Source organism: Gambusia affinis, linkage group LG10, assembly GCF_019740435.1.
Source record: "Gambusia affinis linkage group LG10, SWU_Gaff_1.0, whole genome shotgun sequence".
In the NCBI taxonomy this organism is placed as follows: domain Eukaryota; kingdom Metazoa; phylum Chordata; class Actinopteri; order Cyprinodontiformes; family Poeciliidae; genus Gambusia; species Gambusia affinis.
Window position 1 is genome coordinate 24,960,474 of NC_057877.1, and position 21,760 is coordinate 24,982,233.

The following is a 21,760-nucleotide window of genomic DNA, read 5'->3' on the forward strand; positions in this document are numbered from 1 at the left end:
CAACTTTCTCGAGTGGTGGTTTTATAAATTTTGCAAGTGGGTTTTATAATTTATAGCTATATATGTCCATGAGCTGGTAACAAGTTATTGTTTTTTTGCTGTCATTTCAAATATATTCAAATTCTGAGACTCGATTTCTTAAAAACATCTCTTCTGTGAATAAAATGCCAAGATAACAACAACATGCTATATTATTTGAAAAGAAAATTTCAAATCTTAACTCACAGACAATTTATCTCTGATGGACAGACATTGGAATGAAAAATAGAGCGTGCCACTGTAAATTTGAGCATCTTTATATTCCGACCCCAGGTCAGTTCAGAACCAATCTGAGCCCAAAGATGGCATGCTTCCTTCCTGTGCCCTGTCCCCTGGCAACAGAAACCCTGCATGGTTCTGAAAAGAGGACATGAGCCTGGGAAACTCTTTTTAGGAGAGCGGACGGGAGGCTCAAAGCACAGCGGGAACGGAATGTGCAAAACGGAAGATTCCCGCTCCATAACCGGATGCTACGTGCTCCCACTACACTGATGCAAATTACCTTCCTGTCCGGTGACTAGCCGTGCCTAACAGTAGCCATTGTTTTTTTCTACTCTGCATGTTTGGAAAAGGCAACAAACAGGTGCAGCAGCTCCATGAAAGGTGAAAAATATAATAAGTTTCCTTCCTTCATCTATTTTATTACCATTTAGTTTTGTTGTAACTAAATTGTAATAAAGGTATTTGAGTATACTGATATCAGTGAAGCAAAGTGCAAATTGTGATAAAAGCATTAAAGTAATTTTTGAGGTATTTTTTTCTAATGGTTAGAAAAGGTCTTCTAAACTAATACTTAGCAGCTGTTGTGTCTTACAAAAGTAATCGTACCCTTTAAATTTTTCATTCCTCAGGTTGTAACTTTTTTAAATAAAATGCTAGAATAATGTTTTACTTTGACCAAATTTAGTTTTTGTTAGATATGAATGGAGCTTGTATGTTATAGATGGAGACATATATTTGTTATGCAAGTAATTTTATTTCTCATTTTGTGCTGTTTGTTTCTTCATCTTTTTATGTATGTATATTTATATTGTGTGTTGTGTATGTCTATATAACCTGCACTTTAACTCAAGTCAAGCACAGTCTCAATCTCGTTGTAATCTGTTGATGGCAATGACAAATAAATCTTATCTTATCTTATCTTATCTTATCTTATCTTATCTTATCTTATCTTATCTTATCTTATCTTATCTTATCTTATCTTATCTTATGTCTTATAGCTAATCATAGTCCTTTATCCAATGCAAGTTATCCTAACAGGTATTAGATGTTAAACTGGTAAACTTATCTGTGCACATTTTGCAACTTCTCCGGTGTTTAAAAGCCTTTTCCTCAGTCTGATGGATATTTTTAATATACACTTTTATGTTTTTATGGCTCAGATTTACAAAGAGCATGCTCTACATCTTATATTACCCATGCTTACCTGAAAGTCCATGTTTAGTCTTTTTCTCATATAATCCTTCCTAAAACTGGCGGCACCAGTGGAAGAGCAAGTGGACCACCAGCATTTACTACAGTTCTTGATGCAGCTGTCACAAGATGGACTTCCAGCCCTTTACTGCATGTCATCCCCTTCTCTCTTTCTCTCTTTGCCCTACTTGATGTCAAACTACTATTGAACAAAGGCCACTAGTTGCAAAAAAAAGGAAAAAATCCTTCCTAAAAAATGTTTTTTCTTTCATAATTTCTCTCTGCACATCTTTATAAAAAACATTGTTTTATGAAGGAATGTACTGAAAATCATTTGCAAATTATTTGCGCAACATTCCTGATAGCGTGGGCATGCATTATAAACTCTTTACGTGCTTTTAAATATGCTGAAGAACCTGAAAGTGCTTTATGACACATGACAGAGAATGATTCTGAATGCATCAGAGTCTTTACTGGTTTTTACCACCATTCTCTAGTATTTACTTAGGATTGAAGATTATCCACATAACAGTTAAAGCAAAATCAAGGAATCTGCTGGATCAGCAGAAGGATTAGGAATAAACTTGAACTGAGCAGCTGTAGCATTAGCTTCTCAGATCTTATATTTTTTCCAAACTCACAGTTTGCATCGACACCACAGTGCCCTGTAAAAGTATACAGCAGTATTGAATTCAAACTTTTTTACACTTTGTTTCTTAACCATGATCATTAGTATATATTATTTGGATTCTGAACGACTGATCAATAAAAGGTAGTGCAGAATAGTGCACGTTTTAAGATAGATCGTCAACTGAAGTTTTGTCTGGTCCCATTCTAATGCTAAATGATAACCTAAACCATTTTACCTCTTGCTGTACGGTTAGGGTTAACGCCTGTCAAACGACTCCAATATAGTCGTAACTGATTGTTTATAGTTTCACTGCTGCAGTTTTGCCAAATGTCCAAATATTTAAACATTTTCTTGCATTTCAATGGAGTTCAGCTCCTCATTCCTGACAAGAAAATAATTGTTTCTCTTGTAAAAAAAAAAAAAAAAAAAAAAAGCTTGTCACGTCCCTGAGTAATGATCATAACATGGAGCTAAACCAAGAGTTGTTAAGCTGTTCACGTGACGTGTGTGACGCGCAGCAATGTGACGGTGCGCAGTTGAACAGCGGAAGAGGAGCTGTCCTCTTAGAATAAAGCGTTTCCTGATAAATAAGGCTGGTGGTTCTGATAAATCAGAAAAACGACTGATATTTCCCTCCCGACCCCCAACGATAAGATTAATTAAAAATACACGTCTTTCATGTCGTTATTTACATAGAAACTGGTGTATGAATAATTATTTCTCCCCTGAAAACACGAATTGCACGAATGGGTCAAAAATATCTAACTGTCTGAAGTAGCACCCTTCCCACTATTCTTTCAGTATTCCATCGATTGAAATGACATTATATGGAATTTCTGCACAATGGGTTCAAAAATTATGAAAGCAGATTATTTGTTTAGAAAAATCGACCCTCGTGACAAAAATATCCCAAATGATGTCATTCATAACCCGGCTGTGTGAGTCCCAAACGGGCCCGGGCGACCCAACTTTTTGGGGGTATTTTTATATGCTTCGAGAAAAATAACATAATGTCACCTTGAAATATGTGCATGTTCATGAAAATAACGCGGCTGCCATGCGAGCGCAAGATGCGCTTTGAGTGTGAGTGGTCACGATTTGTAAGGGTAGCTTAATATTATGTAACATCCAGGTTCCGATCATGATGTGCTCATCTTTTCTGTTGAAATGATGTTAAACAACAAAGCTGGGGTTTACAGAAACTTATCAAAAAATCAAAGACATGACTACAAACTGACAGTCCAAAGGAGACTTTTACCTTTCAGAGCGTTTTCTCTCATTCTCCCAGGAGCGCCGTCTTGTGCCGCTGCGAAGATGCGGTTTGAATCCCGGCTGCGCGCGCGCGCACACACATTGACCTTTGCTTTGTCATTCACTGTCAGCCGAAGGGTCAAGGCGTCAAGAGCCCAGTGAAAACTGGGCACCTTTGCAGGGATTTCCAGGTAGATCCCAGTTTTACCTGTCAGTGAAGCTGTGGAGGTGCCGAGCTATTGCATCATCACACCGCTAAACGCGTCTTTGGCGTAGGACCAGAAAAAAAAGGACTGCCATTAGTAGATCTGTAGCGCATGTGGATGTGAGAAAGCAAGAGGGCAGCATTGGCTAGAGTGTTCATGGATCTGTCCAGCAGCGGCGCTCTGTGCTTCCTGACTGGAACAGGAAAGCATGGAGTGCATTTTAGTGACAGAAATAAAAAATCTGACAAACCGCATAAGTTTTCATAGCCTGATACTTTCCATTGTTTTCTCGTGTATCTAATGAGATTCTGATTGACCAGCACATAATAGTGCATATACAAAAGAAATGTATTAAAAATTGCTGTGCAACAAAAAAAAAAAGTCTTACAAGTGTGGCATGCATTTATCCAGTTCACTTCATCAAGTGTTGCTGCTTTGTGTTGGTCTTAAAATATCCTGAGGTTTGTGCCTGTGTTAAGCAAAATAACTGGGATGACTAGCTTTGCAAAACATAATTGCAGACAAGTCAGGAATATAATATATTATTTTGGTCATTTCCAAACTAACTCAACTATTTCTTGATAAATTATGTTTGAGTAGAAAGAATGTCATCAATAAATGCAAGTCTGCACTAATTGATGACATCTGTCTGATTTTGTTCAGATTGTCTTGTGATCCATTTTGATAGCTTTCTCTATTGTTTGTTATTTAATTGTTTTTTTGATAATTGCTTGTTACTAAGTGAAATAATAATACTTTTCCTCCACTGTGCGTAGTAAAGGATTTACTATCTGTGTGGCTTTGTCATCTTGGATTTTGCTGTTTTGATTGATCACTGACATTGTAACTGTTGAGTCTTTTACTGCTATACATTGTATTTACAGGCTGAAACAAACACAAAAGATGGATGAATTCATCGGAAAGAATGTACTGAAGTAAATTCATCAAGCTAAAGCAACGTGTTCATCTAAGGCTGAGTCCTGCAAACACAAACAGAGCTGCACCTCATGTGGAAGGTAAACACAGAAGATGAAGCTTCAATCTGTGTCAGACAGTGGAGTGGAGTTTAACCCAGGCTCTAAAGCACATTGGCTTTACTTACAAATCCCCCAGGATTAGAATAGGAGGAACAGACAAACAGGCAGGCAGGCAGCCAGGCAGTTAGGCATTCAGGAAGAAACACTATTCCCACCTCAAATCTGACCAACTTCATGGGTAATTCAACTGAAAAACAGACAAATCTGAAAAATAAAAGTAAAAACTGCTGCAATAATTTGATTTCAAAAGCATGTGCACCCCAAAATAATATTTTGTTGGAGAAACTTTTGATGAAATTTTAATATTCTCTTTTTTTGTATTGTCTTTTCATGAATTGCCCAATCCAGCTTGGGCAATTGTTTTGCAAAGTTATTCCTATTATGAGGAAATCTTTTGACCACAGCCATTCTTTTATTTCTTTACATGAAGAAACAAAAGTACTACTGTCTTGCAACTATTTGATGCATGCCTTTTCCAGCACACCTTAATCAAATGGTTGAATTCCCTCTACAGTCATTCAACTTTGTAGAGGAATAGTAATGTGATGGAAATTATATCAGAACAGCAACATGTAATAGATTAATCAAATTCACTGTAATTGATAGGACTGTAACTAAATTAACAGGTGCTTCAACATGGGATTATTGTAATGGTGTTCATACTTATGCAAACAGATTACTGCACATTTTTTATTATATCTGATTAAAAATAAAAGCATTTTGTCATGGTAATTTTGTTTCCAATGTTACTAAAACCAGCCATTTGTACACTTTTGAGACCTACCACATGCACAGAACTAAACACTGAATGATAATTACATAATTCCACCTATTGTACCCCAACACAAATGAGTGTGTAGAGTTTTACTTAGAGAATACAATCAGCTTAGGTGTACAGACTATACATATGGAAGGAACAATGTCACAAGTTGCAACACTCACTTGATTAACCACACAAGAAGTTATGCTTTCGAAAAACGTTTTATTGTTCTTGAAATGTAACTTTATTTTAACCACATTATGTGAAAACAAGGCAGAAATGTCTCTGTGGCCTTACACAAAAGCTATGTAGCGTTGCATTGTAGTTTCACCACTTTAGTTGCTCAACAATTCATTTCAGACGCCGTACCTTGCATGCTTACTTAAAGCATGCAAGCTATGCTTTAAGTAAGCTGCTCCATGTCGGCTCTCATCCTAGTTTCTTTTCCTTTGGTCTATCTATAGAGAGACAACGTACAGTAAAATACCCAAAATCCACTGTCCTTAGAGCCTAAACATGAACAAAAAACCAGGTTTGTGTCCTCTACAGCCTGTCACTGATTTAAATCTGCTATTTGCAAGCTTCAAGCTGGAACTTCATCATTTGGTTAAAAAGCAGAACCATAAGGTCACAGAACTGAAGAAACAATTCAAACTTATCTTTGTTTGTCAGCTGCTAAGATTGGTGAATATTTTACCAAGTTATTACACACGGCAAACTTTAACTGATGGAACCAAAGCTATTCTTTATGGCAAGTAGCTGTAAAGCAAAGCCAGCAAAGTTGCAACACTCTTGCAATGACAATTGATATAGTACATAGAAAAGAACCCCCAAAGAGACTGTAACAGAGCCAGTATCATAACAAAAAGTCATATTTTATATATGCACCAACAGAAAAATGATAAACTTTATAGAAAGAAATTGTAAGGCAACACTAGTATATTTAAAGAATTGTAACACCATTTAAGGCATTAGCTTTAACACCTGCAGAAAAACCCAAAGAGTTTCACTCAGTTCCCAATACATCTGAAACAAGTGCATACATAATCACAGAGCTCTTTTAGGTCAAAAACGTGCTGAAAAACATGGCAGCACATTTGTAGCCAATGACTTGCATAACAAACTGTCACCAGGCACATGTTGGGGCACAAATATGAAAAGATAGCAAATTTTCCAGGTTAAAGTTTGAAGCAATCATATGGAATGTTCACTGGAAGTCCTACTTGGAAAGTCAGAGGGGCCTCACCAAGTCATCGTCCCAAAATGCAATATGGCTGTTGAACAAATGAAAGGCAGTGATAGCTGCGGTATCAGCTTCTGTATCTCAGTAAATCAGCCACAAAGTTTGCTTTAAACTGCAAGCAAAAATGTTGCAACAGTGTTTTAATAAAAATATGCAGTTATTGGCTTAGTTTGCTAATTGTGATTAGCCTGGTTACTAAAAACTATCATGAGATGAAACAGTTTTTTTCAATTTGGAAATATGCCTTGAGAAAGCATTTTGTTTAAGGTTTGTTGTAACTTGTGTATATCACACCTCTCAATTTTTGGTTTATAGAAAATATTTGAGCTACCATTAAGAATTTACTTTTTTCTGCTCTGCCTTTAAAGTCTGTACACAGGTATGATTGAAAACAAGAAAAGTCACACAAACTACAGGAAAAGGAAAAGGAAAAGACAGTTCTCTCAAAACCCATAGAAACACCTATATTTTTCAAAGTGATCATTAGGAAATCATGGCAATCTTAAGTAGAAAGCCTTGGAAATGTTTGCGAACAACCATTTATAAAAATCAAACAACATGTCAATTTGTGTCCTAGTGCATTTGTTGGAATCTCACTTGAGCAAGTAAAAAAAAAAATCCTTCCTCTTTCTTCTCTGTGGTCTCTTCTCAGGGCGCTTGGGTTGGATGGGCGTCTGACGGCTGCGTGTGCATCTTGGTGCTGAGGAGAGAGTTGATGTAAGGCCAAATCCTGTCAGTCTCTGTTCCAGAAAATGAATGCAGAACTCCTTGTGCTCTGAATGAAGATGAAAAAAGTAGAAGAAATTGGTTGTGGCTATTAAAATATTTCAGATGAAGTAAAAGACAGTCTTTTCTTGACATCTAAAAGTTTTACTTAAACTGACAGGAACTTAGATGGGAATTAAGGTTTCTCATTAAAATCTAAAACCAAACACCCAAAAAAACAGGAGTTAGGAGTTGGTCCTGTAACCGGAGGGGCTTCTCAGTCTCACTTGTTGTGTCCTTCTGTCTTGGTGAGGACTCATCACCAGCTTTGCCTGCTTCTAGCATTTTTCAGAATGTTTCATGACAGAGGCTGAAAGCATGACAAAGTAAAACAGAGCAACTTTGCTGGACTCCATTGAACCATTATATGCTAAAATGTCTCTGCTATTCATTATAAATTAATTGCAGACATAAAACATAAAACATTTTCTACATTTTTGTTCCCATGACTTCATTTCTAACATCTTATTAATACTTTAAGTTAACATTGGGTCTCCATCACTCAGTAACAACGTTCATTCTGAGACTGTCCTTGCCAGACCGACCTGGTAATTCTTACTGTGATGCGTTCACTCTTTATCCAGAAAGGAGAACATTTTTAAGTTTTTGTCCAGTTGCTGATCAGGCTGAATCACCCTGAAAATCATCTTTTTGGTACCTGTCGATTTCTTGAGGTATCTTAAAAAGGGGCAGTATTATGTAAAAACGACTTTTTTGAGCTTTACATCTTGTTATAATGTTATTCCCTCATGAAAACCACACGTGGCGTGTCGCCTTGATTCTTTCATGACTGTTGGTGAAACCGTTTAATCTCCCTCAGCAATATTTCAGCTGTTCAAAACACGTGGGGAGAACACGAAGACGAAGCTCTTCTTCAGGACTGCAGTTTACAAACTAGCAAGCTTCCACCTTGCAGAGCAGCCCTCTGCTAAGTCTCCCCTACTCAGCTCCTTCAGACTAGCCAGCAGCAATTAGAAAACATCTGGTGGAACTGTGCAAATGCTGAGCTCATTATAGGAGCTACTTCTCAATGAAATGCTGGTATAACCATTGTTAAAAGGTTAATAGAGGAGGGATGTTGGGATGGCTTCCTGAAGGCAGTTTCAGAAAGAGCAGGAGTTTTTAAAGAGACAGAGGCCCAATTTCTAGGTGTTAAATTGGGAAGAAAAATTTATTTTAAGTCATATTTTATATGGTATTTTTATAACAAATGGTGTTAACATAGTTACTTGAGACTTCTAGAAAATGGCACTATGTGTATGAAAAACACAAAATACTGCCACTTTAATTAACTCCCTGTAATTTTATTATTATGACAATAATTAGAATAAGCACATAATTCTTACTTAAGATAAGGATTCTTGTAAGTTAATGATACCATCAGTTAGATGTATGAAAAGCAAGAGTTTATAAGTATTTTCAGAAAATATGAGTATCTTTAAAATCTTCACACAAAAGATATTCTGATTTCAAATTGCAAATTCAGCATAAAAAGCAACTTTTAACCTACTTGTACAGATCTATAACAGGCTTCGCCAATTCCTTGTAATGTCGGAGTCGTGCCATCAGGGCCTCTGGTTTATCATCATCGTGCTGAATCAGTGGCTCCCCAGTGATGTCATCTTTACCCTGAGGAGGACAAGCCAAGGTCATAACAATTCAAAGCTGCAACAGTCTATTAAATCCTCCACGGCAGAGAATTACATCAAATTGAAAAATATTTTCACATGAAATGTTTCCCATTATATACAAAAAATATAACAAGTGGAAACATCCCATAATCACAAAACTATTAACTAAAAAATTACAAGCTGAACATCACAAAAAATCCTTTTTATTTATAACTTTTTGTGTTTTCTTCCAAAAGTGGAGTTCTATAAAAAAAAATTCTAAATTCTGAATCAAATCTCTTTCGCCTCCTAAATGTAAATAGTTAAATCTCATCTCATTAAATTACATTAAAACTAAATTTATATTATTTAAAAAGTTTATTTATTGTCTATATTTTGAGAATCTTTAAATTTAAAACATGTTAGTACTTGAATGCCTGAAAAACATCTATAAAAATTTTTATTTATTGTGGATTTTCTCTGATCTATACGTGACAAAATTATACATACAGGTTCAAATATATACACACAACTCCACTAATATTTGGAGGCTGGAATTTGCAAGTTTTCCATTCCGATCACTAAGCAGAGTCTGGCTTAATTCTATTAGAAATTTGATCAATCTTCTTTTCAGAGTTGGTAGACATAATTTAAATTTGTTGTTTCCCTGATATGAACCTATTTTTTTAAATTATACTTAATAACGTTTCTTCAGGTTGGAGGTTGGGTCAGTTCCAGAAGGTTAATATTAGCCTGACTTGTGCTTTTCAAAATCAGTTCTGATGTGTTTGGTATCATTGTACTGTTAGGAAACCCATCTACATCCACGGTTAAACCATATGTACAAATATAGCTATAAAACCTACTAGCATTTATAACTTTAACCGATACTATTTTAGGGTTGACAGTTTGAGCGGAGATGGGTGTTGCAACACAACAATTTTCTCAAGCAATCATGAAATTTGACTTTGGAAAGAATTAAATTAGGATCACTTGAAGCTTCTGCAACTCTACTTCAGTAACTACTTCAACACTACTGAAGGTTTGAGGATGGTTCTTAACATCCAGATCCATGCTGGAAACCAAGAAGTTCAAACTTAGCCAAGCAGAGTGTTTCAGACATTTAGTTCAAATTAAACTGGAACCCTGCTGATAATTGAACAAAAAACATCTGGAACCAGATACAGACTGTGCATTAGGGTTGTGTCCTGGCCTGTTTTATGTTAAAAGAAATCATTTGTGCTAAGACCTAAATAACCTAAAATGGGAGTTGCTGTCAAAAACTTAGTCTGACTAAATTCAAACTAAGGTATGAGAAAAACAGATAATGGGTCCTTAAGTAGAACATATACAAATATCTAGCTTTAATTTTATCAGTGAGTATATGTATATGTTTGAGTTGGTATGAATGTGAATTAGAGGAATTCCACATAAATTGTAACCAATTCTTGCTTTTAAAATCACACGCTGTACAACCTTTCCACTCTGCATACATGTTAGAATATGATGAGCTTCTAAACTTCTGAACATCAACACCTGTAGAATTACAGTAACCATTTCTCTGCAGTATAAAGAATGAAGAGTGAGCGTTACTTCAGGAGTAATGAGACTATGGCTGTGTTTTCCCCTGCTGCCCCCCTTTTTTGAGTGTTTTTGCTGAATCACTATGAACTCTAAGTTCTACTCAGCTTTGAAAAATGCCAATACAATCTGTGTGAGGAAACAACAGGCTGCGGATTTGAATCTTTGCCAGCAAGGGCTCACTTTTACATGTTTGATACCTGAACTCGAGGGGGGTTGAATCCCATGTTGTAAACTCTGCCACTGGCAGGGTGGACCCAGCGGTCACTCAGCCTATCCTTCAGAGTCTCGTAGGGAATGTTGAGGCTGATGACCAGGTCCATCTGAAAGAGGCTGTTGAGGGCCTGTGCCTGCGTCAGGGTACGAGGGAAACCTGGACACATTTCAGAGGGAGAATCAAGAAATGCTGAGTTGTCATTACAAGCTGTGTTTTATGATTACACACACCTTGTTTATTTTCCCTCAAAACACACTGCTGCATTTGACAAGTTGTGATTTATGACTTTAATTTGAACAGGCAAATTATGAACGAGTAATTCCTAATTTTATGAGTTCAAACTATGATGATGTAGCACATTATCTGCACAAATGTGTACACTGTGTGTATTCTGCGTAGTTTATATTTCTGCACAGTTTATATTTCTATTTTTTGCATGCTTTATTTTCTTTGACTACTTATCTATTTTATACCTAAATGTAATATTTTTGGTTTCCAATGTGGTCAAGAAAGTAAGAATTTTATTTTATAAGAAAATATTTTTTTTACTGTGCATATGACAATAATAGCTTTGAATTTATATTGTGAGCTTTTCAATAGATACAGTCACTTTGCTTTGATGTTCTAATATACTGATATGACCCTGCAGGCATTGGAAATCAGATCATCTTTAATTCATTTTTGCTTTTCTGACCTGGAATTGTATCGTCTCTCGACTAATTGTTTACTTGTTTATATTCCAGATCCAATGTTTAAACATTAAAGTTTTTTTCATCAATGTTCTGCAGGTTTCTCCACCACAGAGGGTAAAGTTTAAGAATGAAAATGTCACATCCACCTCTTTTCTTTTTTGTGTGTGTTGTGTATGTGTGGGTGTGTGGTTCCATATGCAAAGTATGTTAAAACAATGAGCCTAGTTATTTCTCCAGTATTGATGCTGTATGGCCATGATGACAAATGTTCCGCCACACCCAACCACTACAGACAAGCCCAATTTAACAAGAATGGTGACACATCAACAAGGAATCTTTTACATATATTTATTGAGATCTATTTAAGCTGCATGGATTTAGATGTTACAATTAAGGTCAGTAAGTTCAAGAGTTGCACCTGCTTTGTTTTCGTAACGTACTTTCAGAGTGTTGGTTTCCAAATTCAAAGTTTCCATACTTTTCCAGACTACAATTCCCAGAGTCCACTGTTTTTTTTAGCCCATTTTAAAAGTATAAATTCAAAGTGTCAATATGGATTCATGGGATTTCAATAGTAATCAGACTCTAAACATGTAAACTGTTTGAACCAGATACAGAAAGGAATGCATAAAAGAAATGAATTTGCTTATAGTTGAAAGAAAAATACACAATCAGTGAGCAAAATGACTGATGTTGAATGGACAGTCTGACAACATGACTAGACAGGGAATAACGAGTACAAAAATCCCCATCTCTCCCTACTCCCTTTCATTGTTTTCAACACTTTGCCATAAAAAATATTTAAATTATATTCCAGACTCTTCCAGACTGGATGGGAACCCTGATATTTCCTGCAGAAGGACTGGCTGCTCACAATTCAAAGCAAAAGTCAAAGATAACTGGAATACATCATCAATAATCACTACAGTTTGAGAAACTCTTTTACTATCCTGAGAAATAAACTGCATGAGCAAGGTGTCAAGGGATTTTACCTGTACTGAATATTGTTAATATATATTTAACATTATTTAATATGCTTATGACTACAACTTTATATCTACAACAATAATATTTTCAAAGTTTTAAAAGAAGACAACAAAATAATATTTTGAATATTATTGTCAAAATGATGACAAAATGATAGAACTAAAAAGAAGTCCTTCTAGCATGAGTGCCAGTCTATTTAGTAAATCTTATCCAAATATAGCATGAAATAGCATGGAAAAAACACAGCGAGGCCCCTAGAACTAGCCTTTCTTAAAAACATTTCTCAGATCTTTATCATTATTGGCCAAAGTTACAAAGAGCTGCTGTGAAGGAAATGGTTGCAGAGCCGTTAGAAAAAGAACAGAAAAAAAAGTCTACTGAAAAGCCTCATCTGAGCTGAGAAGGACAGTAAAGTAAACATTAAAGTTTAAGGCTGGCTTGGTTCCTGAGGGGTCATGAAGTTCAAATCCAGCTCAAAAAATGTCACAGGATACTACAAGTGCAGCACTCCATAACCAGGTAAAACTGGTTACGGAAACTACAATATGAGACAAATTCACTGCAATAGCAATTCAATAAAAAAGTTTGGAAATAAAATACCAGCTGAAATCAAACTGGCCAAACATTATTTTCTTCTTTTCCTATGAATCTACTTTTTCTGTGTTAAAACATATTCTTCCAGCCAGCACTGTGAATGATTACTGCTTTGTCAAAACATCAAAGGTACAAGGGGCTATGCGTAATAACGTTAAGTCAGTTAGTCTTTATCCAAACTATTATTTTTATAAGCACAGACATGATTAAACTTGGTAACGTTTTTGAGATTTTAATTTAAATAAACTTTTCTACACAATGACTCAGATTCAGTGGCAATGTCCATGGTCAGACTTGTTTATGAAGTGTTTGCATGTGGTCCTGCTTATAAATTTGCAATTCCCTGAAGGGTTCTGAGGGGTGGCATTTGGTTGGGCCAATCAGCTTTAAGGGTTAGCTGGCAGTTCTCAGAACTACCTTCATAGTGCATGACAGAAAAAATCTTTCATTACAATGAATCATGACTAGAAACTGAAACGGTTATGTACAGTTCTGCTTTCCCCCCCCCCCTGTGCATCAGTGGAACTGAGTAAGCAGAAGCAAAAGTAGCAAAAACATAAGCTTTCTTACCATCTAGTAGCCAACTGTGGTTCCGCAGTTGCTCCAGTTTGGGCAGCATCAATCTGGTCATCACTTGGTCAGGCACCAGCATGCCTCTGTCTATGTAGGTCTTCGCCAGCATGCCAGCCTCTGACACATGACAGCCAAGTAAACATAGAGCACAGCGTATTTGTTTCTGTTTCTGATGTTGAAGATTTTAAAAAAGAAAAGGGGAAAAAAGCAGGACAAGATAGAGCCGAGCTTGTTGGATTCGTCATCACCACCAGTCTCTGTTACTGTCAATGCAACCTTTTAAGTTTATGATGGAAGCTGCAGGAAACCAGTCAAACATTTTGCATCAAATGACATAAATAAACAGCATTTTGCTGGTGGAAATGAGCTGCAGATCCGGAACGGACCATTAATACTTCCACTGAGTCCCAGAGTTCAACAAAAACATCATTCAACTGAGCTGAAAAAAAAAAAAAAAAAAAAAAAACAGAGAAAGATTAGAACTTTCTTAAGTTCTTTATGCCAAACTTTTGTGTCGTATTATTTATACCTTGTTGGGAATCTAAGCAATTCTAGGTGGAAATTAATTCGAAATACATGAGACAATTTTGAGAGATTAAATAAATTTTTAATTAAGAACAAACTTCCATAAAGTCTTGTGAACACCAGAATGGTCAATCAGTTTTGTTTGTTTTTTTGCTTGTTTTGAGTGCTGCTGTGGACTTGCTGCAGCTATTAAGTCAAGTAGTCATTTCTTAAACAAGCAAAACAAACAACAAGTATGACCCCTTAAAGTTTTTATTTTTATTTTGAAGTTTTCTTTAACAATATCTGCCCTATTTATTCCAAAATTATATTATTATTGGAGTGGAAACCCCCCACATTGCGAAAGACTAGCGAAAATGACTAATTTTGGGTAGGCTCATCCTGTTGTCACCACTTAAATGTTGTTTTGGCTTTCCTACCTGTGTTGGCTGCTATACCCTCGCGTAGAAAGTGGCCACTGGACAGGTACTGCAGGCCAAAGCTTTGTGCAATCCTCTTGCAGATCGTGCCTTTTCCAGATCCCGGTGGACCCAAAACAGCAGCACGCAAAAGCTTGGCCATATCTTGCTACAATAAAAAAGAGTTCCCAATGTCACAAAATATATATATAAAAGTGTAGGAGATGCTCCAGATTTAGGTTTGCACCAGAAGTACCAGTAATTTGTATTCTACTGCACACTTGAACAACAAAAACAACGGTTAAGAACTATATTTTAGCTTGTCAGTGGAATCGTGTGGACCTTTACGCACTGCCTTCTCTTTGCGTGCAGCGGAACTCTTCCCCTTTTGGACAGGAATTAAGTCAAAACGCCTTTTTTTTCTTTTCCCTCCTTCGCTCCTGTGGACGTGGGTCGCTCCCTGCGTCTTTAAGAACAGAAGTTGTCCTCCGCGAATGAATGAGAGAGTCTCCACAACGCCCTACTTTTTTGCGCGCATCATCCAGAAAAAATGCGGATGGGTTTACATCGCTGGGCAAACTGGTTACTGTAGTTTTTTAATACAGTGGAAACAGTTTATATAAGTAAGAGAATTAGATGATTAAGTTGGTTTTACAACTCATTCATTTAAATGTAACATAGCAACACAGTAAATCGAGCGCGAAAGCTCCAAATAAGACAAAATAGAGAGAAGACCAAACGTAAACAATGGCAGAAAAAAAAACTTTGTAATATTTCCGGTATTGTCTACGTCACTTCCTCTCATTGGAACACGGTATTGGCAACAGGAAGTGAAACAGAAGGTACCCGGTGTTTCAACTAGCATTTATTTTATCATACATTTTATTTTTTTTTTTAAATAATACAGTTTTAATTTTTTTTTTAATCATAAAATTATAGTTTATATGGAAAAAAGAATAAAAACAACATCAGGAAATAACACAATAATAGCGACAAACATAAGGTTATTGATTATTTTTCTGTTTTGTCAAGTAAAATTCCTCCTTCTGAACATTAAAAGCAGAACCACCACACTGATACACATCTTTCTGCATCAAATTGTTAACATTTTGAATATTAGAATCCCTTTGATAGTTGAAGTCATTCTGTATCTTGTATTTTTGTTTTCTATTTTATGGTTTTTAGTTTTGCTTTGTCTTGTTAAATCTTGTTTTGCTTGCAATTAAATTTCGATGAATTGATTCAAACTAATAGTATTATTACTATTGTCATATTAGTATATTAGCAATAATAACAATTTAGAATACTGCTTCAGAATGGGGAAATACAGGTGATATCAGCAATCAAAGGTCAGTATGATAATGAGGAATCACACAAAGTTAGGAAACTCAGAGCAAGTCATTAGAGAACTATATACATATATGTATGTGTGGGGTGGGGGTGCATGGGTGTGTGTGTATGCATGTGTGTGTGTTGTTATTTGAATGTTATTTGTCATGATAAAACTGTGAAAATAACAATCAGGATGAAAACGCATATTGAGTTCGTCAGGAGTATTGACAGTTATAAAGTTTTTAAAGCTGCTAAGGGGAAGAATCTAAGATAATGCTCCTTTGTACACCTAGGATGCAGCGGTATGTTACTGAAGGAACTTTCCAATCCAGTCACGACTTCATGAATAGGGTGGGAGACATTATCCAACAGTGATGTTATTTTAGTTAAAGTTCTTCTGTCTCCCCACCGCAGTGAATCAATGGGCACTCTAGGTCAGAGCTGGCCTTACTGATGAGTTTATCAAACCATTTCCTCTAAGCTGTAGATAAGGTGCTGCTCCTACATACACATAGAAGTTGTCTGATGCACCACAGAATGTTAGTTGGTTTTCAGATAACTTTTATTTTAAATTCAAGTGAAATTTTATTGCACAGTTCTCCAAAATGTTGCTTCTAAACCTTTATTGAGGTAACTGTAATCTGTTATTACATGTACATGGCTACAAATTTTAAATTAAGATCAGACATCAATCAATAATTAGGAACATCATGAAGCAAATTCCAAAATTATACTGTAAGACCCCCTGTCTTACAGTTTCATTCAAAATCACATGTATAGACATTTAAAACAAGTCCAGACCCTATTTCTCCATAAAGAAAATAGGTTCCAAGAAATGCACACATCTTCCACAATAGCTTCACCAATTACAGATTGGTGAAGCAAAAATGTAAGCTTTTGTTTAGGGCCATTAAACCAGCAGGGAACCCTTTACTTCACACAGATTGTAATTAATGAGTTTACTTTTGAATTTATTTATGATTTAGATAAACTAATTTTAAATTCTTTATATTGGTTTAATTTTATAATTGAAATAGATTTAAAATGATGCAATGAGACATTTATAAGTGGTATATCTTCCACTGTTTTAGTGCTTCTATATATATTTCTTAGGTTTTTGAAGAATATGCTTATCTTTTTGGCTGTTTGCAGAAGTTTACATTTTCAGGCTGTCGGTGTAAGTTAGAATACCATACTTTATTAGTTTCAACCCATAATCCTTGAAATACACGCTGTGTTATGATTTAGTCTTTACAATGTTATTCTATTAGGATGCGACTGTGATTAGACAGTAATTGAGGATTCTATCCGAAACTCAGCTTTTCTTAGATGTTGCCACTTGTTGACAGAGTCTTCACAAGATCAGAGAATTTATTATATAAAGTCAGTAGATTTTTATTTTTGTTGCTTTGCAAGCAGGAGGCGCAAAGAAAGGGAAAAAAACCGAAGCATGAGTCGGATGTCATTTGCGGACGGCAGGAATCCAGTGAGTACTTGTTGCGAGCCATACGGCGGCGGCAGCGTCCCGAAGCTGTCAAATATTGCGCACAGCCTCCAGTCTTCAGTCAGTGGAGTAACCCAGACTAATCCATCAGACAAACAACTCGGAAGATTAACCTTTTTTTATTCTAACGAGTTTTTCCCGCTGTGATCGAAAGCTTCTTCTAAAATCTTGATACGTGTTTCTTTTTTCTTTTGTCACATGGCTTTGAAGAATTCAATAACAACAAAAAATGGCGACAATCACGTTGCTCTGTGTGGTCTTGCTGCGTCATTAAAAATATTCATGTAAACACGGGAAATTAAACCAGTGGCTTACAGGTAAGTTTGCTCCTTTAGTGCTACAGATTTAAAGGAAGTTGAATGTAATTAGAAATAAATATATATATTTGGATCGAACCGCATGCGTTTTGTTTTTGCTCAGAAAAAAAGGGGTGTGTGTGCAATGCTGGGCGTTAACGTTTGGCTCAACAGTATTCACTGCAAGCCTTGCACAGCTATTTAATCACTCTTTAGCATTTAGTTAGAATAGTTGAAAATAGTGTTAGTGTTGTGTAGTTATAAGAAGCAACTGTGCTAAACCTATATTTAGACATCTTTATTTTCTTTTTAATAGCGAGCAGCAACAAGCCTCGGCAGTTATCCTGCTTTGCTTATTATTAGTACACGTATCATAGAGGGGTGGCTTTACAGTGGCTGTTATGAGACTGTTATTCTTCTGTTATTTACATTGAGCGTTTACGCAACACGGACGCGCTTCCATCACAGGGTCTCCGTCTACATCACTGAGGATAGTGAGAATGCTGTGCTGTACTGAACCCTGACAGTGTGCTTAATGCCTCTCTCTGTTTTAGTTGCACATGTTGCCTTCGTTGCCCACGTCTGACACGAAGCGTTTTGGCCAGAATCCTGTGCTGCGGAGCTAATGGAGTTGTTTACATGAAGTGCAGGAAGGCGGACCGAAGACGAAGGGAGGAGGGGCCGCGACGTGGGCCAGCGCCGCGCACCGACTGCTCCAGATGCGTCTCGCGCCAGGAAGGGGTGGAGCCCGAGACAAGAATCATAACAAGTCTGACGTCACTCGGCCTTGTGGTTGGTATGAATAATACACAGTAGTTTGTCTGTGGCCCCTGCAAGAGTAGGGAGAAGTAGGGAGGGGAAAAAAATTAAACGTCACCTGTTTTAGTTTTACATGAAGTGAAAACATTAATAATCAACTCAATAAGCCGTTTTCACGCCTTTACAATTTTATGTATGCCTACGTTTAGTTAGTTATTATACAGTCCTTCATAGTGGCATTTATCGAATGGCTGTTGTTCACTCTAAGCTCCGCCCTTGAATGATACCTGAACTCATAATTAGTGGAATATTTTTCAAGTTTGTGTTTCAGAATCGTGGGGTTAAGTTAGAAAATTCTCAAGAAAAAAGGTAAAATAGGATAAAAACTATTTTAGGCATGGCAAATTTATTTTTCTCAATTCCCATATCAGCAAAAAGGTAATTTAAAGTTAGCATTAGTTAAAGAATAGAGAGTAAAAAGTAGTACATACTTGCTGCGGCATAATAAAGGAAAGTAAAGATGAATACATACATTTTTAAACGTGTTAAAAAGATGTTCTAATGAAAACAATTTTTTTATTTTCTTTAAAAATTGTTGATTACATTCCAATTCTATACTTATTTTACATATTTGTTCTGTGCTGAACAAATATATAAAATAAATGAGAGTGAAAGTCTGTACTTATATATATTAATGTTAATTAATTTTATATATTAACTTCTATATTAACATTTAAATAAAAACTTTTGAAATATTATAGAATATCTAATATTCTGATGTAAGTGGATATATGTTGACACTATCACTTGGGTGTAGCTCAGGGGCCATTGGTTATCTTCTGAAATTAGTTTTTTTGTATCTGCGTTTATTCTGTTTACTTGTGCTGTTTATGGTCCAGATTAAAAAGAACAAACAGGCATATTGTTGTGCAATGTGCTGACTAACATGACGGTGACAAAAGGAGTGGGGCCACCGATGCTTCCAGACTTGACAGGCTGCCCTGGTTCAGTTATCACAGTGCTGATGCTGTCCCCATCGAAGGTACAGTACTGTGATAACTGAAGGATGGCTGCCAACTTGACACTGGTGCAGCAAACAGCAGGTGAGGAACAGTAAATATGTAAATCTTTCTGTATTAAATCATTAAAAAAGTTTTAACAGGACAATGTAAGTCTCTGTGTCTTTATTCACAACATTATTTTAATTTCATTTAATTGTGTTTTCTGCCAGATCATAAATAATCTCATTGAAAAATGAAGAATTATTCATTTTAAAATTTATCACAGTCTGAGCAACCAACTGTACCTGAGTAAAGTAAGTAAACAATTCAGTTTCAACATGCAAACAGTGGGACTTTTTATGCTAGCCATAGAATTAAAACAAATACCACCAACATTATTTGTAAACTGCCATAAAACGACCACAGTAAGGTATTGCACATACTTACAAACTATAAACATATGCTAAAGTTGTTGTTACAACTCGAGTGCTTGAGGTTAAGGGCTAGGATGGAGATGTGGCTATGTCATTGTCTTCATACTCTTTATTGCAAAGTGATGCCAAGTTTGAGGTTACTTGTTTTCCATATTGCTAAGGGGTGCACAATTAAATAATATGCATAGATGAATGTAAAAATGTACATTTGAGCAATAATTATCTTCTCAAGAGTTATCAACTTCGGAGCAACACTGATGTCTTAGAAATAAACATACAAATATCATAAGCATATCCATAGATAATTTATTAAATGTCAAAAAAGCAAATATCATTCAGGCTTTAACATAAAGTATGATTTCATCTAGCAGAGGTTATATATAGAACAATGGTGGTCAGAGGGCTCTGCCCTAACCAGGTTCTGAACATGTGTTCTGCATTTCTGTCAACAGGGGGAGCTACAGTGTCATCGCATTTCTTCGTATTCAATTATGTTGCACTGATTTGTCTTTAACATCTATAAAATCTTTGAAAACGAATGTTTGCTGTGTTGATTAATAGGTCAATATTTATGTGATCAAAAATGTGAAAAACCTAGTTTTATTATAAAAAAAAGCAAGTAAAAATGATTTTCTCTATCATTCAACAATAATTTTACACACTTCTGCAAAATATCAAAACAAAATAATTTATTATTTTTTTCTCTATAAATCACTAATTACTACCAATGTGCATATGTTTGTGGGATGGCCAATACATTTGTATACGTCAGTAGCTATATCAGAATAATCAAACCATAGGATACTTTTCTAAAAATATTAGGGCTGCAAAATATTTTTTAAAACTCATCTGAGTCATGTTTTTCATCTGAAGGTTACTCTGCACCTGTCATTAGTTGTGTTTTTTACTGAAAGGGTACACAGTGTTGATAGGTTGTGGAAATCCCCTCAGGAGTCATGATATATGTTTTGTTTTTCTCTCACACTAACCTCAATCAGCTAATCGTGCTTCGAGCCGCATGTTTTTCTTACTCAGAGTCATGTGATAACATGACACTTTGCGGTGAAGGACATTTTTTGACAGCTAAATCTAAAAGTCAAGTGAATTTCACACTTGTTAAGTGAGTTATTATCTCCTGAAAGAAAGCCACCATACATGCCTTGAATAATGATACACTACAGTACTAGTCGCTTCTAAAAGTTAATTTGTCATTAGTGTCCAGGATCAGTTTGAGGGGGATTTTCTTCTTCACACTTCCTTTCGTAAAAAGCAACGAGTTACTGCTGTGTTGTGGGATGTGGGCAGTCCCTCTCTGACACAAACTGGTTCTCTGTTATCTTATGAGGAACTTTCAGGACCTTTTTCTATTGATGCATGAAGACAAGTAGATTGTTCATTTACCACTTGTTCATTCCCTATATGTTGCTGGAAAGGGACACCGGATGACTCACACAAAGTTATCTGCTGCAGTGATGTCATCTGGTAAACTGTTCCACTTTGACTAAAAGAGGGAGGGGAAAGACAATGCAAACATATAACAAATTGTCCATTTTGTTTAATTGAACCTCATTTATTCTGGCCAAATTCTTATTTTCCCCCATTTTCTCAACTTTTCACCACAAACATTACAAGCAAATGTATTTTATTGAAATTTTAATGACCCACTTAAAGTAGTGCATAATTGCAAAACAATGGAAAAAAATGATAGATAGTTTTAAAAGGTTTTTGTAAATATAAATTATATACAATGTACAATTCATTTTATATATATATAGCTTTATTCAGCTCTCCCTTATAGTTAATTACGACTAATAGGTACAGTGAAGGACCACGTCATTTTTCTGCATTATCTACTTCAAAGTTGTGCTCTACTTAGTCTTTTATGTGAAATCCCTACAAAATATAAAGTTTT

General features: G+C 35.9%; 3 protein-coding genes across 4 annotated transcripts in view; 1 reads left to right on the plus strand and 2 right to left on the minus strand.

Annotated features, from left to right (window-relative positions):
• The window catches only part of dnajc6 (DnaJ (Hsp40) homolog, subfamily C, member 6), a 35,466-nt gene extending 31,903 nt beyond the window's left edge, over positions 1 to 3,563 (minus strand). Inside the window, exon 1 of the mRNA XM_044129665.1 lies at positions 3,342 to 3,563. The gene's annotated coding sequence lies outside the window, so the exon portion shown is untranslated. The remainder of the gene's footprint in view (positions 1 to 3,341) is intronic.
• A 1,978-nt stretch (positions 3,564 to 5,541) lies between these two features.
• Positions 5,542 to 15,281, minus strand: ak4 (adenylate kinase 4). Of its 2 annotated transcripts, none has more exons than XM_044128921.1 (6): positions 14,875 to 15,281; positions 14,544 to 14,691; positions 13,597 to 13,716; positions 10,737 to 10,909; positions 8,856 to 8,974; positions 5,542 to 7,355 (listed from the first exon to the last, which is right to left on the minus strand). In XM_044128921.1, exons 2-6 carry the CDS (start codon positions 14,683 to 14,685, stop codon positions 7,229 to 7,231), a joined length of 681 nt encoding a protein of 226 aa, XP_043984856.1. In that variant the 5' UTR covers positions 14,686 to 14,691; positions 14,875 to 15,281; the 3' UTR covers positions 5,542 to 7,228. The 2 variants fall into 2 exon arrangements, with proteins under 2 accessions (XP_043984856.1, XP_043984857.1); XM_044128922.1 differs by having other exon boundaries at positions 14,865 to 15,258.
• Positions 15,282 to 17,451: 2,170 nt separating this feature from the next.
• The window catches only part of jak1 (Janus kinase 1), a 38,485-nt gene continuing 34,176 nt past the window's right edge, over positions 17,452 to 21,760 (plus strand). The window contains exons 1-2 of the mRNA XM_044128184.1: positions 17,452 to 17,675; positions 18,209 to 18,446. The gene's annotated coding sequence lies outside the window, so the exon portion shown is untranslated. The remainder of the gene's footprint in view (positions 17,676 to 18,208; positions 18,447 to 21,760) is intronic.